The sequence below is a fragment of the Tamandua tetradactyla genome, chromosome 20, assembly GCF_023851605.1.
Source record: "Tamandua tetradactyla isolate mTamTet1 chromosome 20, mTamTet1.pri, whole genome shotgun sequence".
Classification (NCBI taxonomy): Eukaryota; Metazoa; Chordata; class Mammalia; order Pilosa; family Myrmecophagidae; genus Tamandua; species Tamandua tetradactyla.
The window spans coordinates 32,142,544-32,164,662 of record NC_135346.1 but is presented as its reverse complement, the minus strand read 5'-3'; the positions used below and the strand labels follow the sequence as shown (position 1 = coordinate 32,164,662).

Here is a 22,119-nt window from a genome sequence, read left to right as displayed (position 1 = left end):
TTAGCTTTTTCATAGATGTCCTTCATCAGGTTGAAGAAGTTCTTTTCTATTCCTAGTCTGTTTTTATCATGAAAGGGTATTATATTTTGTTAAATGTTTGTTCTATATCAATTGAGATGATCATGTAGGGTTTTTTCCTTTATTCTATTAATATGGTATATTATATTGATTGGTTTTCATATGTTGAGCCATACTTGCATACCTTGGACAAATTCCAGCTGTTCGTGGTTTATAATCCTTTTAATGTACTGCTGTTTGGTTGCTAGTTTTTTGTTAAGGATCTTTTAAATCTCTTTTCATAACTATTATTGATCTGTAATTTTCATGTGATGTACCATTCTTTTCCTTTTAATCTATTTATAGCATTGTATTAAATGTGGGTTCATTATAAACAGAATGTAGTTGGATTCTGTTTATTATGCAGTCTGACAATCTCTGTCATTTATTTGATGTAGTTAGGCCATTTGCAGTTAATGTAATTATTATGGTTCGTTTTAGGCTACAATTATTGTATTATTTGTTTTCTGTATTATCCTTCTTTTTATTTTATCTGTTTCCCCTTTCTTGCTTCCTTTTGTATTATGCCAGTACTTTTTAGTTTTCCATTTTAATTTTCCTATTGGCTTTTTTACTATATCTCTTTCTAGAGTACTTTTAGTGGTGCTATATGGGCTATAATAAACATATACAACTTTCAGTCTACTTAGAGTTAATATTTTATCACTTCAAGTAAAATGTAGAAATATTATAATCATAAAGATCCTTTTCTCCTCATCCTACTTTATGTTCTATTACCATAATGTATTACCATCTAAATACATTAAATACCATCAGACATTACATTTGGGGTCAACTAGGGGGAATGCCTTCCACAATGAGTGAGGCTTAATTTAATTAGCTGGATGGAGGCTTCAATGAGAGGTAAGAAAAGAGCTCGACAGCTCAGCATACCTCATTTCAGTACTGGGAGCTCAGACTTAGACTTTCGGAGATGCAGAAAGGAACCACCCTGGGGAAAGCTGTTGGAATCCAAAAAAGCCAGAAGAGAAGGCCAGCAGACATCATCATGTGCCTTCCCATTGACAGAGCAATTCAAATGAGAGTTAGCTGCTTTTCCTCTGAAAAACTATAAATTTGTAACTAAATAAATCCCTTTATTAAAAGCTGATCCATCACTAATGTGTTGCATTCTGGCAGCTTTAGCAAACTAAAACAATGCTATAAAGAGAAAAACCTGAAAGCTCCACAACAAAGTTAGGAGAACTAATAAACAAGTTCAGCAATGTAATTAACACCACTGATCTGTACACTTGAAAGTTGTTAAAATGAGAAATTTTGTGTAGTATATTTGCTATCACAATAGATTTTTTTAATCCTAAAAAAGAATGCAATTAGACAATGTTATATTTGTTGCTTTTAACAGACATACATAATCCTTTTGCTAAACTTCTTACAAGAAAAATAGTCTATAATATTTCCCTAATATTTGCTATTTCTGTTGCTCTTTCTTAGTCCCTGAAATCCCAAGTTTCCCTTTGGTATCATTTCCCTTTGCATGAAGAACCTCCATTAGCAGTTATTTTAGAGCAGGTTTTCTGGGATAAATTCTCTTAGTTTTCTTCATCTGAGAATATATTTATTTTGCCTTACTTACTTAAGAATATTATTGCTTATATAGAGCTCTTGGCTAATAATTATGTTTTTTCTCAGTTTTTTGAAAATATGGTCATCGTTCCTTTTGTCCTCTATGGTTTCTGATGAGAAATCTGCAGTCATTTGAATTCTTTTTCCTTTATATGTAATATGTTGGTTTTTCTGCTTATTTCCAAGATTTTTGTATTTATTTTTGGTTTTCAGCAGTTTGAGCATGATGTGCATGGTATAGTTTTCTTTGAGTTTGTCCTATTTGGTGTTCACTTGATTTCTTGAATCTGTGAATGTATGTCTTTTAATTTAGGACATTTTCAGCCATTATTTTTTTCAGATTTTTTCCCTGCAATATCGCTTCCTCTTCTCCTTCTGGGACTTCAGTGACATAAATGTTAGACCTTTTGAAATATACCCCACAGGTTTCTGAGGCTATCATTTCTTTCCATGCTTTTTAATCTGTTGTTCAGATTTGATCACTTCTGTTGCTCTATCTTCAAGTTCACTAATTTTGTTTTCCCATTTCCTTACTGCTATTAGGTCCATCCAGCTGATTTCTTGCTGTTGTTATTGTATTTTTCATTTGAAAATTTCCATTTGGTTTTATAGATTACTTCTGCTTTTTTGATGAGAATTTACCTTTCCATCCATTTCAATTTTTTTTTTAATTTCATGGAGCGTGTTTACAATATCTGCTTTAAAGTCTTTGCCTGATATATCGGGCATTTGAGTCGTCTTAGCATCTATTGTCTTTTCCCTTGGGAATCACTGAAATTTTTTTCATAGTTTTTTTAATGCCACATAGTTTTGGACTGTATTCTGCACATTTTGAGTATTATTTTATAAGAGTCTGGGGCCTTTTAAAGTTCTCAAGAAAATGTCTTTTTTTTTTTTTTAAGCAGGCAATCAACCTGATTAGATTCAGATCACAGGTTCTGACCCATTTTCTATAGGTTGTGGATCCAATATCAGATTAGTTTTCTGAAACTTTGCAGTCATATTCAGGTCCACCCTGTATCTGTGCTACCTAGTAACAGCTTTGACATATGAACTATCATGTAGACCTTCATTCATGTTACTGGATAAAGGCCGTGGATTCATTTTCCCAACAAGCTCAAATGACCAATTCCTGAGACACAAGGGTTTCAGAGAGAGAACAAAAGTTTTTTACTAGGCATACAGCGGGAGATCAGGTGGTGTATTGGCCTAAAAATCTGTCTTCCTGAACTGCAGTGGTTCCAATAGTTTTATAGTATTAAAAGATGGGCAGGTTTTAGGGTAATGAGCACTGTGGCCCCAGATGATGTAATTAGAGGTGATCTAATTATTGAGCATGTGCAGATTGATAACATGCTTAGTCACAATGTATGTAAGAAAATGGCAGCCTTAATATGATGATGGGTGTGATTTTTGTTTTTTTTTTTTAATTTTTATTGATGAAACAACACACAAACATGAACATTCTTAACATACTAACAATCCATATGTGGGGTACAGTCAATGGCTCACAGTATCACCACACAGTATTATATTCGTCACCATCATCATTTTTAGAATGTTTGCAACATCCAGAAAAAGAAATAAAAAGAAAAAAGAAAAAACTCACACATTCCATACCCCTTACTCCTCCCTCTCATTGACCACTAGTATTTCCATCTACCCAATTTATTTTAACATTTGTTCCCCCTATTATTTATTTATTTTTAATCCATATGTTTTACTCATCTGTCCACACTGTAGATAAAAGGAGCATAGACACAAGGTTTTCACAATCACATAGTCATATTGCGAAAGCTATATCATTATGCATTTAGTTTTATAACTAAGGTATAGGTGACTTATAGATTAGAGTCTAAGCTACTGCACATGTCCAGCAAGCCCACTTTGTTTAGAACCAGTCTCCAATATCAAGATAACTTTGGCCTTGAGGTCAGTTAGTTCTGGACGGCTTAAGACCCTTCACTAATAAACATTAGGGGTATCGTCAATGATTACAAGACTCTAAAGTTGATAACTGGGCAGTTGGGCACAAATGAAGGTTAATCACAAGGTTTTTACAATCACAGGGGCAGGAGATAAAGGCTATGCCATCATTATCAGGGATCATGGCAGCTGGATTATAATTTAGAAATTTCAGGTATTTTCCTCTGTCCACGACAACATACCAGAAAGCAAAAAGGAATATCTATATAATGATTCAGTAATCAAAATCATCCCTTAAATCCTCATTTCTCAATTACATTTCCACGCCATGTCAATGGCCATTTATCTCTTTGATTGATTGATTGTGGTAAGAGAAAGAGAGTCAGCACTTAGGGCTGGATAATTTTAAAGCAAAAATGTGATGCAGGGTGGGAGGCTCAGGTTCACCTGTCTGCTTTCCACATAATTCCCCAAACACTTTCTTGACCACTTGCCAGAGCTGGGAACCTACACCCAAGCCAGAAGGGAGTGGAGAGGCGCAGGGTGACACAACATGGCCCTCCCCTCAAGCATCTTCCATTGGTTGGGGGTAGGAAGAAAACATGTAAGACAAAAAAGGACTTAATAGTACAAAGGACTATACTCTAAATTTCTATTTAGTAATAAACATACCTAATGCTATGGTGCCACAGGCTCTCGGACTTTGAAGGACAGCCTTGGTCTGCCATCTGGATCTGTAGCTTTCAAGCTGTGTAAGCTGGGAAAGTTACTTCATCTTCAGAGCTTTGTTTTCCTCATCTGTAAAATAAGAGTAATACAAATACCAACTTCCTAGAGTTGTGGTCTTCACAGTACTAAAAATAATAACAGCTGACATTTACTATGCTCTAATTATGTGTCTTTAGAGGGTCATATGTTCATGTAACTCTCAAAAAAAATAATTCCAAAAGGTAAGTTTACTTCTGTGCCCATTTTCAGATAGGAAAACTGAGGCACAGAATGGTTAAATGAGCCGATGCAGGCAAAATGCGCTTAACACAGAGCATGAGAAGGGAGAAGATAGAAGCAGTCTCTCAGCCAATAGAGGAGGACATGCAATAGAGGAGGACATGCTCCTCTATAGAGGAGGAAAGGCTGGAGAGTCCATTTCAAACAATAGAAGTGATTCTCAGACGACCTGGGGGCCCAAGAATCAGTCTGCTCTCAATTTAGGTTTCTTATCTGAAAATAGGCACAGAAGTAAACTTACCTTTTGGAATTTTTTTTTTTTTTTTGAGAATTACATGAACATATGACCCTCTAAAGACACATAATTAGAGCATAGTAAATGTCAGCTGTTATTATTTTTAGTACTGTGAAGACCACAACTCTAGGAAGTTGGTATTTGTATTACTCTTATTTTACAGATGAGGAAAACAAAGCTCTGAAGATGAAGTAACTTTCCCAGCTTACACAGCTTGAAAGCTACAGATCCAGATGGCAGACCAGGGCTGTCCTTCAAAGTCCGAGAGCCTGTGGCACCATAGCATTAGGTATGTTTATTACTAAATAGAAATTTAGGGGAAGAAGTGTTCTGAGACAAAAGAGTGAGGACATGAATTGTGGGAAAATATGCTGCTGGGGAAACCAGGAAGCCAGGCTCCAATCCCAGCTCTGTCACCAGCCCACAGTGTGAACTTTGGGGAAGCCCTTACCTTCTCTGGATCTCAGCCTCCCCATCTGCAGGGTGAGGAGAGGAATGCACTAGACTCGGGAGTCTCAAACTCAAATGCCTTGGTTTTGAGGCCAGGATAAATCAGTGTGAGAGGGAGAGCTGGGACTGGTGAATGGAAACTAATGTTGTGCTCAAAGGCATTCATAGTCAATTTTCTAAACGGCTATGCCGGCCAGAAAAAAAAATGCAGCTGCTGGCCAGATCCAGTGGGCTACCCCAGGCTGTGATCTTTGGTCTAGATAATCTGAGGGTCCCTTCCAGCTCTGAATAGTCTGGGACTTATATTGTGACTCCATGCCTTCCTTCTTTATGTTCAGGTCTTTCTCTCTCCTTCACCCTTCCTGCACTGTGGTATTTCTATAGGTTCTGCCGTTGGAGAACAAGATGAAGGATGCCCGTCGCTTCCCAGCCATCCTGTACCTGGGAATGTCCATCATCACTGCCATGTACATTAGTATCGGGACACTGGGCTACCTGCGGTTTGGAGACGACATCAAGGCTAGCATAACCCTTAACCTGCCCAACTGCTGGTACATTCAACAGGAAATCAGGCATTGGGGATTCAGAGCTAGGTGGGATTGTGTAGGTCCTTTCTGCTTCCCTTCCACATATGGGAAACTGAGGTCTGGAGAGCCTCCACGGAGAGAAGCAGATTTGTCACTGGAGAGATGGACCCCAGATTCTCCATCTGGAGAGCTCTTCCCTAGTCAACAGCCTCCCAAGTTGACTTGGACCTTAATACCTTAGTGTAAGGAGGACATGATTTAAGAAGAGAGGGAAGAAGTAAGAGAAAGAAGGGACACTGGGGAAGAGCAAGAGGTAAAGAAACATGTAGGTGGGTGGTTGCACTTCCAATTACATTTAAATGACTGCATTACCAAATCTTGGTCTCCACAGCCAATGGTACACATCTCCCAAGTCTGAGTAGCAAGAATGAAAAAGCAGTAAAACAATTTGGGGAGAGAATGGAAATATGTAAAAATTTTATGCTCAAATGCCCAATTCATGCAACAAACCATTAGTTGGCACAGACTTCAACAGCACCATATTCAAATAGCCATGTGACTCCACATTTGTACTGTAGGGCCTTTTCTCCTACATTGGGGCATGTCGTTAATTACAGGATGCTTCTGTCTTTTTATGGGGACTGTCACTGGAGGCCTAATTTGTCTAAGTAGAGCTCCTTTCCCAAGTCAATAAGTGTCATCGAACAAGCATTTACTGATGCCAATCATATGCAGGTGTCATTCCAAACACACAAGTGTGGAGGGCACCGACGTGAGTAGACTGTGATCTCGGGGATTCATTATCTTCACCATCTGTGATCCTGTGGAAGGGGGAGGTGTGGATATTGTATGTCCAGAAACTATAACATAGAACAGAAAAAGCTCTTCAGAGTCACAAACAGGCCTTGGGGATTTTCAAGGAAAGAGAGAAACTACCCCAATGGGACAACAAAGAAACACAGCAGATGAGTGAGGGTTCAGGCTTCAGGTTCAGGGACTCCTGTGTCTAAGCACCAGTTTTACCATTTAACCTCTCTTAGTCTCAGTTTCCTCCTCTATGAAGCAGAGTTGTTGTGAGGATCATATCTAAAAGTATCTGGCATGAAGTATCTGCTCAAAATGGGAATTTTTGAAAATGGGTTAGGTTTGGACAGATGGAAATGAAGTAGATGGTGTTCCAGGCAGCAGAACTGTGAGTGAGAAAACACAGAAATGTGGAATTCAGACTTTTTAAAGGAATGGCCAAAACACACACACACAGGCACAGAGTTTTACTAAACACAGGAGATGGCACCCACCATATTAAAGTATAAGGGAAAAAATTATCTTGATGGAGCCAAAAAGCCTTTGCTGAAACTGAACAGTCCCCTGAATCTCCACACACTCTCTGCACCTAGCTCAAGGCCTGCAAGCAACCCTATCTCTCCTTTACACCCTAACACACACACCTTATTTATAGAATGCCTCTTTCCCCCAAACGATTTGGGATTTGGCAGTTCTCTCTCTCAATCAACTAAAAGTGTTTGTTGAGGGGATGTTATGTGCCAAGAGCTTTGGGGAACCAGAGAATTCCAAAGGACTGACAGGTATCACAAAGGACCAGAGTTTTACAGCCCAAGGTTTTTGGTCTTAACTACTTACCACTTCTGTCTTCCTGGGCAAGGCACCTGAACTGAACCTCTATTTCCTAGAGTCTAACATAGAGCTTGAAACGAGACTGGCTGTGAAAGGGCTCTGCATATTCACACTCAGACCCAGGATTCTTTCCATTTCATTTAGAGATGACCCTTTCAGCTGTTTCCATTCGAATCCATGACACTTCACTCTATCGTCACCACATGCTCTGGTGTGACTCCTTGCTGACTCTCAGGTGCTCCCTCTTCACCATTTGCAGATAGAGAAACAGAGAACCAAGGGAATGTCCTAAGTCAGAGGTTAATGGTCCATGGGGCCCAATGTTACACAGCAGCGGCCACAGACAGCCTTGCTACGGCTTGTCCTGCAGGTTGTACCAGTCGGTCAAGCTCCTCTACCTGGTCGGCATCCTGTGCACGTACGCCCTGCAGTTCTATGTCCCTGCGGAAATCATCATCCCCTTCATCCTCTCCCGGGTGTCGACGTCCTGGGCGCTGGGTCTGGACTTGTCCATCCGCCTCGCCATGGTCTGCCTGACCTGTGAGTAGAAGGAAGGTACAATGTTTCTTTGTCCCCAGGCTGAGGGTTACCAGGAATCAGCCAGACGTTAGATGGAGGATAGTCAACATAATCAACATTTATGGAGAACTTAGTGTATTCCAAGGACCATGCTAAGACTTTGCAAGTATTAACTACTTAAACTCAGAAACCCTTTCTTACCTATATCTAATTAGACAGATTTTTTTGTGTCCAGCCTGAGGGAGTGGCACAGTTTGTGGAATAAGAATCATCATAATAAGAACTGACATTTGTGTGCCAGGTACTGCACTAAAAATCTTCTAGTCCATGGTTATAATCATGTTCTCAGTCTTCACAGGTATGCTTATGAGATAAGATTGTTACAAACCTTCCTTTTCAAGGGCAGCTGGGGCCAGGAGAGATTAAATAACTGACCGGGAAGTGCCATAGGTGGGATTTGAACCCAAATCATCTGAGTCTAAAGCCAGCACCCTCTTCTCCAGCACAGAAGTTGGAAATAGACAGCCAGGCCATAGATGTATTTTGTTTGCCCCACAATGGTTTATCAATTTGGACCATCATTAAATTTCATGTGAACTCACATACAAAGCCAAACTTCTACTGTTTCTTTGGGGAAAAAAGAGAACAGAACTATGTGAGGAGCCTCGGGCCACACTGCCCATGGACAACCATCCTACCTGGAGCTCTCTGCCTCTGGGCCTGTGCTCTCTCCTTAGCCTCAGCAGGCACCATACCCCCCAGGCTCCCGGTCAGGAGAGTGTCCTTTCTGCATGTACCTTAGCAGAGGCAGGAGAGGATAGCGCTTCCTGCGTCAGTGTGAGGAGGCCCGAGTGTCCCTACAGTTCCTTTGATGTATGGTTCCAAGGCTCTCAGGGACACCGTTGGTTCTGACTGTACGAGTCCCCCATACAGTATTCATTAGACACTGAGGTAGTTAATTCCCAATTTGCCTTAGGAGGCAGAGAGACACTAACCACCTAGAATCTTAGGGACTCCAGAGAGTGCAAGGAATTTTCCCCAAGGCGTAAAGATAATTCCTTAAAATGAAAAAAACTACAGCCTCTGTGTGCATTGCCTCGCTGAGGGCATGAGTAAATAAACGGAAGGATTAATTACGGTAATTTTTATGAGTGCGTCACTGCGTCAACTAACTAGTTTTGTGCTTTAACAGCCATAGCTGGTGTGAATCATAATCCCTGAAAAAATAGGTGTCATTCATCCCTGTTTTAAAGGGGAGGAAACAAGAAGAGAAAGGGTCTGAGACTTGCCCAAAAGCCACACAGGGAGAAGCCAGAACCCTAATTTGCAGACCTGTTTTCTTTCTGTCATTCCACACCCCTCCTTACATGGAGGCCTAGGGAGGCTTCTGGGGTGTCTTGGTGACCAGGAAAATTCTCAGTCAAGTAAAATAATAAAAGGTAATAGATCAGGCCAATAAAAGATCCTGCTAAAAAGTATATATAATTTTAACTTCTCATTCTCTTGATCTTCATTTAATTACCAGTTAGCAATGGCTTCAAAATCTTTCACTTTTAGTGTTTCCTTGTGAGGCCCTTTCTGACATGTATTAAAAACTGGAAAAGGCACCTTCTTAAGGGGCCCTGTGATTTTGTTCCGACCATCTATCCCTTCGTACTGTAATTTCACTTCAAATTCAAGTAAGAGGTTTATTCATTAAAATGTTAGCTCTACAAAAGCAGGGTTTGGGTTTTTTTGTTTTGTTTTTGTCGATTTTGTACACTGATGTATCCCAAACAGTTGAACAGTTCCCATCACTGATATTAAATGTTATTTATTAAGTAAATACTTAATAACAAATGAACTCCATTTTTGGTAATATGAAACACTACACTCCCTGTGGAGTACAGGGGAGTACACTGCTACATAATTTCCTCCCAAACTGCCTGGTCCCCATTTTGGAGAAAACACCTGATTACCTTAGAAATTATAATGATAATGTAATGTTTTTAGTTAATTTGTCCAGCAAATATTTACTGCATGGTCCCAATGTCTTGTTTAAAATGCAGGGGACAACCAGCAAAAAAAAGGAAAAGCTCTCTGATCCTGTAAAAAAGGACATCTAGTACTGCTTTGTTCTTTCAAAGAGAAAAAGGCCCATTTTGTCTATTTTTTGTATCAACTTAAGAATGCACATGCTCTCTCACCCAGCAATTCCACCTACAGGAATTTACCTAGAGATAGAGTCCCTCATGTGCTTGGTGATAATACACAAGGATGCTCCTTCTAGCATTGCTTGTAATCAAGAATTGGTAACAAACCAAATATCCATCAAAGGGCAATTGATTTAATAAATCATGATAGTTCCCTATTAAAGAATGCCATGTACCTGTTTAAAAGATAGCAGTAGACCTATAACTTGACATGGTAAGAGTGAAAGGGAAAACAACCGCTATTCTAAGGGTACCTGTAATTATTTTTGTTTTTTAAAATGCCACAAGTGGAGATATAAATTTACACTGATGTGTACATTTGAACGATGATTGGAAGGAGATACACCAGATTTTGAATGTGTGGCCTCTGGGAAGTGTGACGGGGAGTTTTAGAGACCTTTTAACTTTCTCTTTATGTCTGTACCATTCAAATATATAAGAAATGAATATTTTAGTTTTTAAAAAGAGAGGCTATTAAAAACAAACTTTAAAATCTTGGCTAAGGGTCGGCACAACGGTGGCTCGGTGGCAGAATTCTCTCCTGCCATACCAGAGGCCCAGGCTGGATTCCCGATGCCTGCCCATGCAAAAAAAAAAAAAAAGATTACCTTGGCTAAGGTCATTTCTAGGCTTAGAACTGTGCCTTTTATCCCGCAGGTGTCTTGGCCATCCTCATCCCCCGCCTGGACCTGGTCATCTCCCTGGTGGGCTCCGTGAGCAGCAGTGCGTTGGCCCTCATCATCCCGCCCCTCCTGGAGCTCCTCACCTACTACTCAGAGGGCCTGAGCCCCCTCACCATCGCGAAGGACGCGCTGGTCAGCCTCCTGGGTCTCGTGGGCTTTGTGGTGGGGACCTACGAGGCCCTCGACGAGCTCATGAGGCCAGGACACTCTCGCACCTTTCCCAACTCCACCATTTTTTTTCAATGAGAAGAGCACCACGCCTTAGCCACCAGCCCTGGGCTTTTAATGACATGGATCTCTTTTCTATGGATTATCTTTATTTTGCTGCCTTATCTTTTCTCTGGACCAAGTCATGGTGAAATAAGCAAGCACTCACCAGCTACAAGGTCTAAATGGTAATTGAACTTTTTTTTGTTAATTCCTTTCCTTTTCATCTCTAGCTTTCACTACATTGAGCGCTCTCCCATGGAAGGCTGTCCATTCTATCCAGTTTTTTGTCAGCTCAAAAGGTATATTTCACACCTGGAGCGAGGCTATGAAAGAAGAGGCCACTAGGGGGCACCCAAGTGGCAGCAACTGGCAGAGTGAAGACCCACCAGCTGAGGTTGGCCAGGCTTTGGTGGACGAACAGTTTGCTCTCTTCTAGATCGTTTTAAAGAGCAAAGATAGGGTTGGAGACACAATGTACAACCCAGAAGGTATGCACAGCTCCAGCGTTGAGAAGTTCAGTATGAGCTTTAACTCTCAAACAATCAAAAGGAACCATCCACATTTAAACCACGGGCAATAAACTTTGCAAACACTGGATAAAGTTTAGGCCCAGCTCAAAGATCCCAACAGTGGAAATGAGGCATGGAAGTAGATGTGCCGATGGGAGGGAGAGTGTCCCAACGTTATCCGAATAGACTATCCCTGATTCTTTCTTTTTTGTGTGTTTTTCTTGTTTTTAGTTTTTTTATTTTTTGTTTATCTGTGAATTCTTGCAACAAGTATTTCTTTCTTTCCTTTTTAATATTTTTATTGAGATATTTTCATGCACAATACAGTCCATCCAAAGTATACAATCAGTGGCTCAAAATATCATCACATAATTGCGTATTCATCGCCATGATCACTTTTTAGAGCATTTGCAACACTCCAGAAAAATAAATTGAAAGAATAAAGAAAAAATCTGTACATCCCATACCACTTATCTCTTCCTCTCATTGATCACTAGTATTGCAATGACCCCATTTTTTAACCCCTTTACCCCTCATTATTCATTTTTTTACTCATCTGCCCAAACCCTGGATAAAGGTAGCATCAGCCACAATGTTTCACAAATCACATGGTCGCATTGTAAAACCTGTATCGTTATACAGTCATCCTCAAGATTCAAGGCCACTGGCATACAGTTCAACAATTTCAGGTACTTCCCTGTAGCCTCTCCAATATACCATAAACTGAAAAGGTATTTCTATATAATACATAAGAATAACCTCCAGGATAACCTCTCAATTCCGTTTGAAATCTCTCAGCCACTGAAATTTTATTTTGTCTCACTTCTCTCTTCCCGCTTTTGGTGAAGGCTTTCTCAATCCCATGATGCCAGGTCCCAACTCATCCCTGGGACTCATGTCCCACGTCACTAGGGAGATTTACACCCCTAGGAGTCCTGTCCCACATACGGGGAGGGGCAGTGTGTTCACCTGCCGAGTCGGCTTAGAAAGAGAGGCCATATCTGCAAACGAATGAGGTTCTCTGGGGGTGCCATTTGAGCTGGACTTTGAGTAGAGCTTAGGTCTTCCACCACCAAACCAGGCTCTCCTTCTACTTTGCACTGCTGTCTTGACATCCCAGTGGCCTCTCTCATGTCTGACCTTCGCTGATGGCCAGTCAACCAGAGGCACCAACTCAGCCTTCCAGCTGGGGACTGCAAACTCCCTCCTCTCCAAAATTGCAAAAATTAGAAAAAAGGACCTAAATAACTGAGTAGGTATTGAAGAAAGTTCTATAGTTCCCAGGGGGGATAGTTTCTCATCATACTTTCCGTGGTTTATGTACCTGAACGTTCATAGCAGCCTTACTCATAATCACTCCAAACTACAAACAGTCCAAAGTTCATCAACTGATAAATGAATAAACACATTGTGGTAGCTCTACACAACTGAACGTGGTTTGGACTCATGCATAGCAGGGTATAAAATGGGCTCAGCTATAAAAGGGAATAAACTACCGAAGCACTCAATTGGATTATGCTGAGCAAAAGATGCCAGGCTTAAAGCCTACATATAATATGGTTGCATTTATATAACATTCTGGAAAAAAATGCTGAAGGGAAAGTATGCAGCAATGGTTGTCTGAAAGTTGTGAGAGAGAAGTGACAACAAAGTAGCACAAGGAAAACATTTGGTGTGATGGAAACATTGTATAATTGTGGTATTAGTTACAAGCCTGTACATATTTGTCAAATCTCATTGGCCTGTACACTTTTTTTCTGTACACTTTTTAAAATGTTTTTATTGTGAAATATTACATATATACAAAGAAAAGAAAGAAAAAGCAATAATTTTCAAGGTACACTTCAACAAGTAGTTACAGAATAGATTTCAGAGTTTGCTATGGGTTACCATTCCACTACTTTAGATTTTTCCTTCTAGCTGCTCCAAAACACTGGAGGCTAGAAAAAATATCAATATGGTGATTCAGGAGTCAAACTCAGTTGTTAAATGCATCCTTCTCCCAATCTATATGGATCTTTAGACAATGCCTGTTCTGACTTTTTCATTGAGTAGGGTGTCAATACTAAAGGATAGGGGGATATGATTAGTTGATAGTCTTGGAGATGCTGGTCCCTCTGGGTTTCAAGATTTATCTGCCTAGGAACCCCCTGGAAATTATAGGTTCCAGGAAAGGAAACATAGTGCATGAAACTTTTATAGGGACTCAGTTCAAGCCCTAGGTGTTCTTAAGACTTAACAGAAGTGAGAGCCAATAGAGAGAGCCAATGTAAATGTTTGGAGATCAAGACAGAAATAATCTGGGTGCTAAGCAAAGACTCACGGAAATAGCCAGATGTGAAGAGAAGAAATCTCTGGCCCCAGCAGATGCTAAGCTAAGAGATAAAACCAGAGTTTTGTCCTGGAGCAACTAAGTGAATGCCCACAAACACTTAGAGAGGAAACTACTGGCATCAGAAGCTGGAAGCAATGAACTGGGAACAAGATCCAGTAGACACCAACCACATGCCTTCCAGCTGACAGAGGTGTTCTGGATGGCATCAGCCTTTCTTGAGTGAAGGTAACCTCTTGTTGGTGCCTTACTTTTGACACTTCCACTTCCTTAGAACTGTAAACTTGTAACTTATTAAATTCCCTTTTAATAGTTGTTCCATTTCTGGTATATTGCATTCCATCAGCTTAAAAAACTAATATAGATCTTGGTACTGAGAGTGGGGTGCTGCTGTGGTTTGCACATGCTAAACGTGTTGGAATGGTTTTTTATATTGATGAAGGGAAGATTCTGGAAGAGCTGTGAGGAGTTTGTTAGAGAAGGCTTAGAATGCTTTGAAGAGACTTGTATTAGTTAGGGTTCTCTAGAGAAACAGAAACAAAAGGACATATCTGTATGTGAGATTTATAAGGGTGTCTCAAGGAAATGTGGGAATGGAATAGTCCAAAATCCTTAGGGCAGGCTGTGAGCTGGCAGCTCCAATGAAGGATCTGGAAAAACTCCACAGGAGAGGCTCAATCTCTGAAACAACAGTGAAAAAGTCTCTCTTCTTCTGTAGTATTCTTCAACTGATTGGATTATCTCATTTGCTGGAGATGTACCCTTAGATGATCACAGATATAATCAGCCACAGCTGCAATCAACTGACTGGTGATGTAATAAACCAGCCTTCCAATTTATTAACCAGCCATGAAATATCCTTGCAGCAATGGTCAGGGCAGTGCTTGCCTGACCAGACAACTGGACACATCACCTGACTGAGTTGACACCAGAACCTAACCATCACAAGACTGTTGACAGAAATGTGTACTCTAATGATACTTCTGATAAGATTTTAGACAGAAATGATGAATGTGTCATTGCAAACTGGAAGGAAGACATTCCTTGTGGATGGAAGGTAGAATTTGAGAGTAATGAACTTGGATATTTAACAGAAGAAATTTCCAAACTAAATGTGGAAAATGCAGTCTGGCTGCCCCTTCCAGTTTATAGTAAAACACGAGAGGAAAGAGATTATAGAAATTGATGATCTGGAAAGTTCTGGGCTTCCAAAAAGGGAGACCTGAGAGAATAGTGCCCTACATGAGGATTTATCCAAGTATGGAAGCAGTCACCCATTACAGGACAAGTGAAGATTGACAATAGTTATCCAGAAAGGATTTGTGGAAAGTCCTATTGTCTGATTGATATGATCCCAGTATACTGCATAGAAAACCAACAAGAGTATTGTGTGATCTATATAAATGAAACCACTGCCAGTCTGGACTAATAGAGACAGAAAAGGGACAAATTGAAAGAAAAATTACTTCAGAGGCAGACCTATGGAAGCTAAGGTCTGGACGCAGGAAATCTCAGACCAGGAGAACAAACCCACCCGTACACATGGAGAGGGTGAGTTTGCCCCAGAAACAGTGGGTGGGCCTTCCACTTCCTTGCACAGTAAGAATTGTGCTGCCTCAGACCTCAGAAAGATAGACTGCATAAACCAGGGATTGGGGGAGCCCAGCTGTCACCCCATTGCTCTGGAGGGATTGAGCACATTCTCCAGAGATGGTAGAGATCCTGGGTGCTTGTGCCAACGTTTGGAGAAGGTGGAGCCAAGAAAAGATGCTCCCCCCCAACGAACCCATGTTGCAACTCACCCCAGCATTTGGAAAGAGAGCAAGGCTGCTATGTAGGCCCTTGGAAAGGGTGGGACTACTGCTTTCTAAAACCCTGAGGATAAATGATTCTCAGACTTTGAAATCCAGTGGAGTTTTCCCTGCAAGTTTTCAGAACTATTTGTGTCTGGTGACCCCTGTTTTCCTTTTGATTTTTCTCTGTTACCATGGAAACATGTATCCTATGACTGTCCCTCCTTTGTATATTGGCAGCAGATAACTTGTTGAGTTTCACAGGTCCACAATCAGAGGAGAAATTTCTGCCTTAGAATACACCATACCTGTAACTAACCTTGATGAAATTTTGTACTGGTGCCTTTGTATGATATGTGTATTGTTACTGAAATGGTTTAAGGCTTTGTGATATTGTGATGGAGTGGATGTATTTTCTTTATGGAAATAGCATATCTTTTCTGGGGTCCAGAGGGTGGAATGTGCCAGTTTGAAAGTATTATGTACCCCAGAAAATTCATGTTTTAATCCTGATTCAATCTTGTGGGGGCAGCTGTTTCTTTTAATCCTGATTCAATATTGTAGGGTGGAAACTTTAGAATATCGCCATGGAGATGTGACATGCTCAACTGTGGGTGTGACAACTTAATTAGATGAAATGTGACTCCACACATTCAAAGTGGGTCTTGATTGATTTACTGGAACCCTTTAAAAGAGGACATATTTTGGAGAAAGTTCAGAGCTGACAGAGAGAGCTGATGTAGATGTTTGAAGATGAAGACAGAAATAGCCCAGGGGCTAAACAAGGCTCACAGAAATACCAAGAACCTGAAGAGAAGAAACCTCTGACCCTAGCAGATGTTAAGCTAAGAAATAAAACCCAGAGTTTTGTGCCAGAGCAGCCAAGTGAATGCCCACAGCCCTGAACAGAGGAAACTACTGGCATCAGAAGCTGGAAGCAATGAACTGAGAACAAGGACCAGAAGATGCCTGCCATATGCCTTCCCAGCCAACAGAGATGTTCTGGATGGTATCACCCTTTCTTGAGTGAAAGATTAAGAATGACCCAAAGGAAATCAAAGATTTGTTTCAGAGCCAATGTTTATACTTACGTGCCTGAGCGAAGATGGGGCCAGGTAGTGGCCATTTCTTTTTTCTTCACCGAAGTCTTTACTTATGGTATCATCAAATCATTTGGTGTCTTCTCACTGACTTAATGGATGGTTTTAGTGAACGCAGTAGCAGGATTTCATGGATAACATCAAGATGTGTATTTGTCTTAACACTTACAGTGCCCTTCTCCACCATCCTGAGCACCTGGCTTGGCCACCGTGTGGTGGTGATGGTCTGGGGGTGTTCTCGTTAGCATGGGGCTGGTCTTAGCCTCCTTTGCACAGGATGTTTATCACTTGTACATAGCATTTGGGATAATCTCTGGTTTGGGATATTGCTTTCGCTTTCTCCCAACTGTCACCATAGTGTCACACTACTTTGACAAAAGATGCTCAGTGGTTATGGCACTTGCTTCTGTGGGATAATGTTTCTGCTGTGTTTGCTTTTGCACCAGCAATCATGGCTCTGAAGGAGAACACCAGCTGGAGACACAGCCTCCTCTTTGTGGTCTACTATAGTTTAACATCATTGTATATGGAATGTTGCTGAGACCAGTCGTCACCTGAGCGTCCCGGTCACCCGACATAAGCACACATGAAAATCAGAAAGAAGCACAGTATATGATTGGAAATGAGAAAATATGCACCTCAATAGATTCCATTGACTCAGGAATAGAAATAATTACCTCACCTAAAAATATGCCTCATCATGTTAATCTGGAACTAGAGCTGAAGGCTGACACATGGCAGATCCTTGGGACGAGCAGATACAAACAAAGTGAAAAGAGAGCCCTGTTGTTGGACTTCTTAATTTTGAAAGAAAAGAGTTTTATTTATTTGTTATGCATTATTTGGCCTCTTTGCTATGCTGGGATTCTTTGCCCCTTCCTTATGTATCATTCCTTTAAGCATCGGTCTGGGAGTTGAACAGGACCATGCTGCTTTGATCTTATCTGCAATGGCGATTGTGGAAGTTTTGGGGAGAATTGGAGCTATTCTGCCCCAGTTCAGTGGATTTGGAGGCCTTAACAATGATCATTGTCTATATATTTGGTGGACTATCTCTGCACTCTTGATTCAATTCCATTGGTTGATGTCTTTGTGCCAGTACCACACAGTTTTGACCACTGTGGCCTTATAATAAGCTTTAAAGTCAGGAAGTGTTAGTCCTCCCAGTTTACTCTTCCTTTTAGGATATCTTTAGCTATTTGGGGCTCTTCCCTTTCCAAATAAATTTGACAACCAGCTTTTACAAGTCTCCAAAGTAGGCTGTTGGGATTTTGATTAGTATTGCATTAAATCTGTAGATCAATTTTTAGAATTTTAGAATAAACATCTTGGCAACCTTCCCCCACAAGCATAGAAGGTCTTTCCATTTTTTAGGTCATTATTTTATTTATATTAGCAATGTTTTGTAGTTTTCTATGCACAAGTCCTTGGCATCCTTTGTTAGATTTATTCCTAGATATCTGATTCTTTTGGTCACGATTTTGAATGGAATTATTTCCTTAATTGTCTTCTCAGATGGATCATTGCTTGTGACTAGAAACATTACTGATTTTTATACATCAATCCTGTACCTTGTCACTTTGCTGACTTTATTAGTTCAAGTAGCTTTTTCACAGATTTCTCAGGGTTTTTCTAAGTAGGGGATCATGTCATCTGCAAATAATGAAAGTTTTGCTTCTTCCTTTCCTATTTGGATGACTTTTATCTCAATCTCTTGTCTAATCATTCCAGCTAGGACTTCTAGTACAATATTGAATAATAGTGGCGACAATGGGCATACTTGTCTCCTTTCCAATCTTAGGGAGAATGCTTTCCATCTCTCGACAGTAAGTATGAATCTAGCTATAGGTTTCTCATATATGCCCTTTATGATATTGAGGGAGTTTCCTTTTATTCCTACCTTCTGAAGTGTTTTTATCAGAAAAGATGCTGAACTTTGTCGAATGTTTTTTCAGCATCAATCAATATGATCATGTGACTTTTCCCTTTCAGTTTGTTAATGTTCTGTATTATGTTGATTGATTTCCTTATGTTGAACTACTTGGTATAAGCCTCACTTGGTCGTGATGTATTATTCTTTTAATGTGTCATTTGATTTGATTTGTTAGTATTTTAGTTGAGAATTTTTGCACTTATGTTCATTAGGGAGATTGGTCTGCAGTTTTCCTTTCTTGTAATGTCTTTATCTGGTTTTGGTATTAGAGTGATGTTAGATTCATAAAATGAGTTCGGTAGTGTTCCTCTTTCCTTAATTTTTCAGAAGAATTTGAGCAGGATTGGTATTAGTTCTTTTTAGAATGAAAATTCCCCTGTGAAGCCATCTGGTCCTGGGCTTTTTTTGTGGGAAGATTTTTAATGACTGATTGAATCTCTTGTGATTGGTTTATTGAACTCTTCTATTTCTTCTCAAGTCAGTATGGGTAATTTCTGTGTTTCTAGGAATTTGCCGATTTCATCTAAGTTGTCTGTTTTTTTGGGATATAGTTGTTCATAGTATTCTTTTATAATTTTTAAAATTTCTAAGAACTCATGGTAATGCCCTCCCCCCATCCCCACCACCATTTCTGATTTGGTTTATTTGCATCCTTTCTCTTTTTTTTTTTGTCATCCTAGCTAAGGGTTGATCAATTTTATTAATTTTTTTAAAGAACCAGCTTTTGGTTTTGTTGATTCTTTCTATTGTTTTTTATTTGTTTGTTTGTTCCCCAGTTCATTTATTTCTGCTTTAAACTTTATTTCTCTTCTTTTACTTGCTTTGGGATTAGTTTGCTGTTCTTTCTCCAGTTTCTCCAGGTAAGCAGTTAAGTCCTTGATTTTTGCTCATTTTTGTCTTTTAACATAAGCATTTAGGGCAATAAATTTCCTTCTCAGCATTGCCTTTGCCACATCCCATAAGCTCTGATATGCTATGTTCTCATTATCATTCATCTCCAGATATTTACCTATTTCTCTAACAATTTATTTTCTTTGACCCACTGATTATTTAAAAGTGTGTTGTTTAATCTGCACATATTTGTGAAAGCTCTGGTTCTTTGGCGATTATTAATTTCTAGCTTTATTCCATTGTAGTCAGAGAAAGTGTTTTGGATCATTTCAATCTTATTTAATGTATAGAGACTTATTTGTGTCCAAGCTATGATCAATCCTGGAGAATGCTCTGTATGTACTAGAGAAGAAAGTATATCCTGATGTTTAGGGGTGTAATGATGTATATTGTATTGAAGCCTCCCACTATTATTGCTGAAACAGTTACAGCTGCCTTCAGTTTTGTCATTTTTTTTGCCTCATGTACTTTGGAGTTCCTTGATTAAGAGCATAAGCATTTATGATTGTTATTTCTTCTTAGTGAATTGTCCCTTTTATTAATTGTAGTATCTGTCTTTGTCTCTTATAATATCCTTACAGTTAAAGTCTATTTGATCTGGTATTAGTATGATTATTCCTGCTTTCTTTTGGTTACAGCTTGCCATAGAAGATCTTTTTCCATCCTTTCACTTTCAATCTATGTCCTTGGATCAGATGCATCTCTTGTAAATAGCATATAGATGGATTGTATTTTTTAATCCATTTGACCAAACTGTATCTTTTAATTGCTGAGTTTAATCCATTACCATTCAAAGTTGTTTCTGTAAAAGATGTTCTTGAGTTTATCATCTTATCCTTTAGTTTTTATTTGTTAAATCTGTATATTCTTTTCTCTGTCTCTCCCTTTTTATCTTTTAAATTATGCTTATGTGTACTCTTCAATTCTGTGCTCTCCTCTTGACCTCCCTCTCCTGCCTTTTTTTTTTCTACTGAGAGGACTCCCTTTAGTATTTCTTGCAGGGCAGTCTCTTGTTGACTAGTCCACTCAATCTTTGTTTGTCTTTGAAGATTTTAATCTCACCCTCAGTTTTGAAGGACAACTTAGGTAGATGAAGAATTTTTGGCTGGAAGCCTTTCTTGTTCGTGGTCTTAAATATATCATACCACTGCCTTCTTGACTCTGTGGTGCCTGTTGAATAGTCTGAACTCAGCCTTATGTGTTTTTCCTTGTATGTAGTAGATTGCTTTTCTTGTGCTGCTTTCAGGATTTCTGCTTCTGGTCAACATTTGACACTTTGATTAGTATGTGTCTTGGAGCAGGCCTATTTGGATTTATTCTATTTGGGATTCATTTGGGCCTCTTTGATTTGCATATTTATGTCTTTTGTAAGGATGGGAAGTTTTCCCAAATTATATCTTCAATGAACTTTCCCAGCCATTACTCTTCTCTTCTCTTCTCTTCTCTTCTCCTTTTGGGGCAACAGTGATTCTTTATGTTTCATGCTTTTTGTTGTTCATCATTTTCTCTAAGATCCAGCTCCATTTTTTCCATCTTTCTTGCTATTTGTTACTTTGGGCACTCTAGTTCAAATGTTCTACCTTTCAGCTCATTTCTTCTTCCTTCTGCTTCTTCGAATCTGCTATCGTGCGTCTTAGTATATTTCTAATTTGGTCTACTGTATCTTTCATCTCTGTGAGATCTGCAATTTTTCTATTTAATCTTTCAAATTCACATTTAGGCTCTTCTAGTGAATTCCTGATAGCCTTTATTTATTTATAAACATCCTTGATAGACATCCTTGTCCCCTCCATTATTTTGATTTGGTCATTGGGTTGGACCATTTCTCCTTGAAAATTCACATGCTATTTTCTGTTGTATTTGGGGTATTTGATTTTCTTAGTAAGGTTATTTTGAAAGTTGATTTCCTTCACTCCTCTGAAGTTTTGTATTTCCTTGGTTTTGTGTTGAATGTTTCCTTTTGTTCTTGGTTTGTCTGTAATTCCCCACCAAACCAGGCCTGGTTCAGTTGCACTTGAGGGTCTATTAAAAGCTAGGCATGGGTGCATGGGTAGTTCAGTGGTGGAACACCCACCTGCTGTGGGGAGACCTCACCTTGATTCCCATCCCATGCACAAACAAAAATAAATAAATCATAAGATAAAATAAACCACACCTCAGCAGTAGTAGGCCCTAAAGTCAGAAAGACACCCCCCGAGATATACTGGGAATGAACTCAGACTGACGCCCACAGAAGGGAGATAAAATTTTTAAAATAAAAAATAAATAAACATATAAATATATAAAATGTGTATAAATAAAAATAAATAGTAATAACTTTTTAAACTTTTTTATTGTATAGTATAACATATATACAAAGCAAAGAAAGAAAAAAGCAATAGTTTCAAAGCACTCTTCAACAAGTAGTTACAGGACAGATCCCAGAGTTTGTCATGAGCTACCATACCATCCTCTCAGATTTTTCCTTCTTGCTGCTGCAGAACATTGGAGGCCAGAAGGAATGTATATATTTTTTATCATGGCTCTTTTTTC

The 22,119-nt window shown here is 39.5% G+C and overlaps 1 protein-coding gene and 1 pseudogene across 1 annotated transcript in view; both read left to right on the top strand.

The window, feature by feature from the left end:
- The window catches only part of SLC36A2 (solute carrier family 36 member 2), a 42,473-nt gene extending 30,476 nt beyond the window's left edge, over positions 1-11,997 (top strand). Inside the window, exons 8-10 of the mRNA XM_077138077.1 lie at positions 5,648-5,814; positions 7,796-7,965; positions 10,794-11,997. Of these exons, the coding sequence (XP_076994192.1) occupies positions 5,648-5,814; positions 7,796-7,965; positions 10,794-11,065 (609 nt within the window). The 3' untranslated portion in view covers positions 11,066-11,997. The remainder of the gene's footprint in view (positions 1-5,647; positions 5,815-7,795; positions 7,966-10,793) is intronic.
- A 4,703-nt stretch (positions 11,998-16,700) lies between these two features.
- LOC143664314 (monocarboxylate transporter 7 pseudogene) lies at positions 16,701-17,958 on the top strand (annotated as a pseudogene).
- Positions 17,959-22,119: the final 4,161 nt, after the last annotated feature.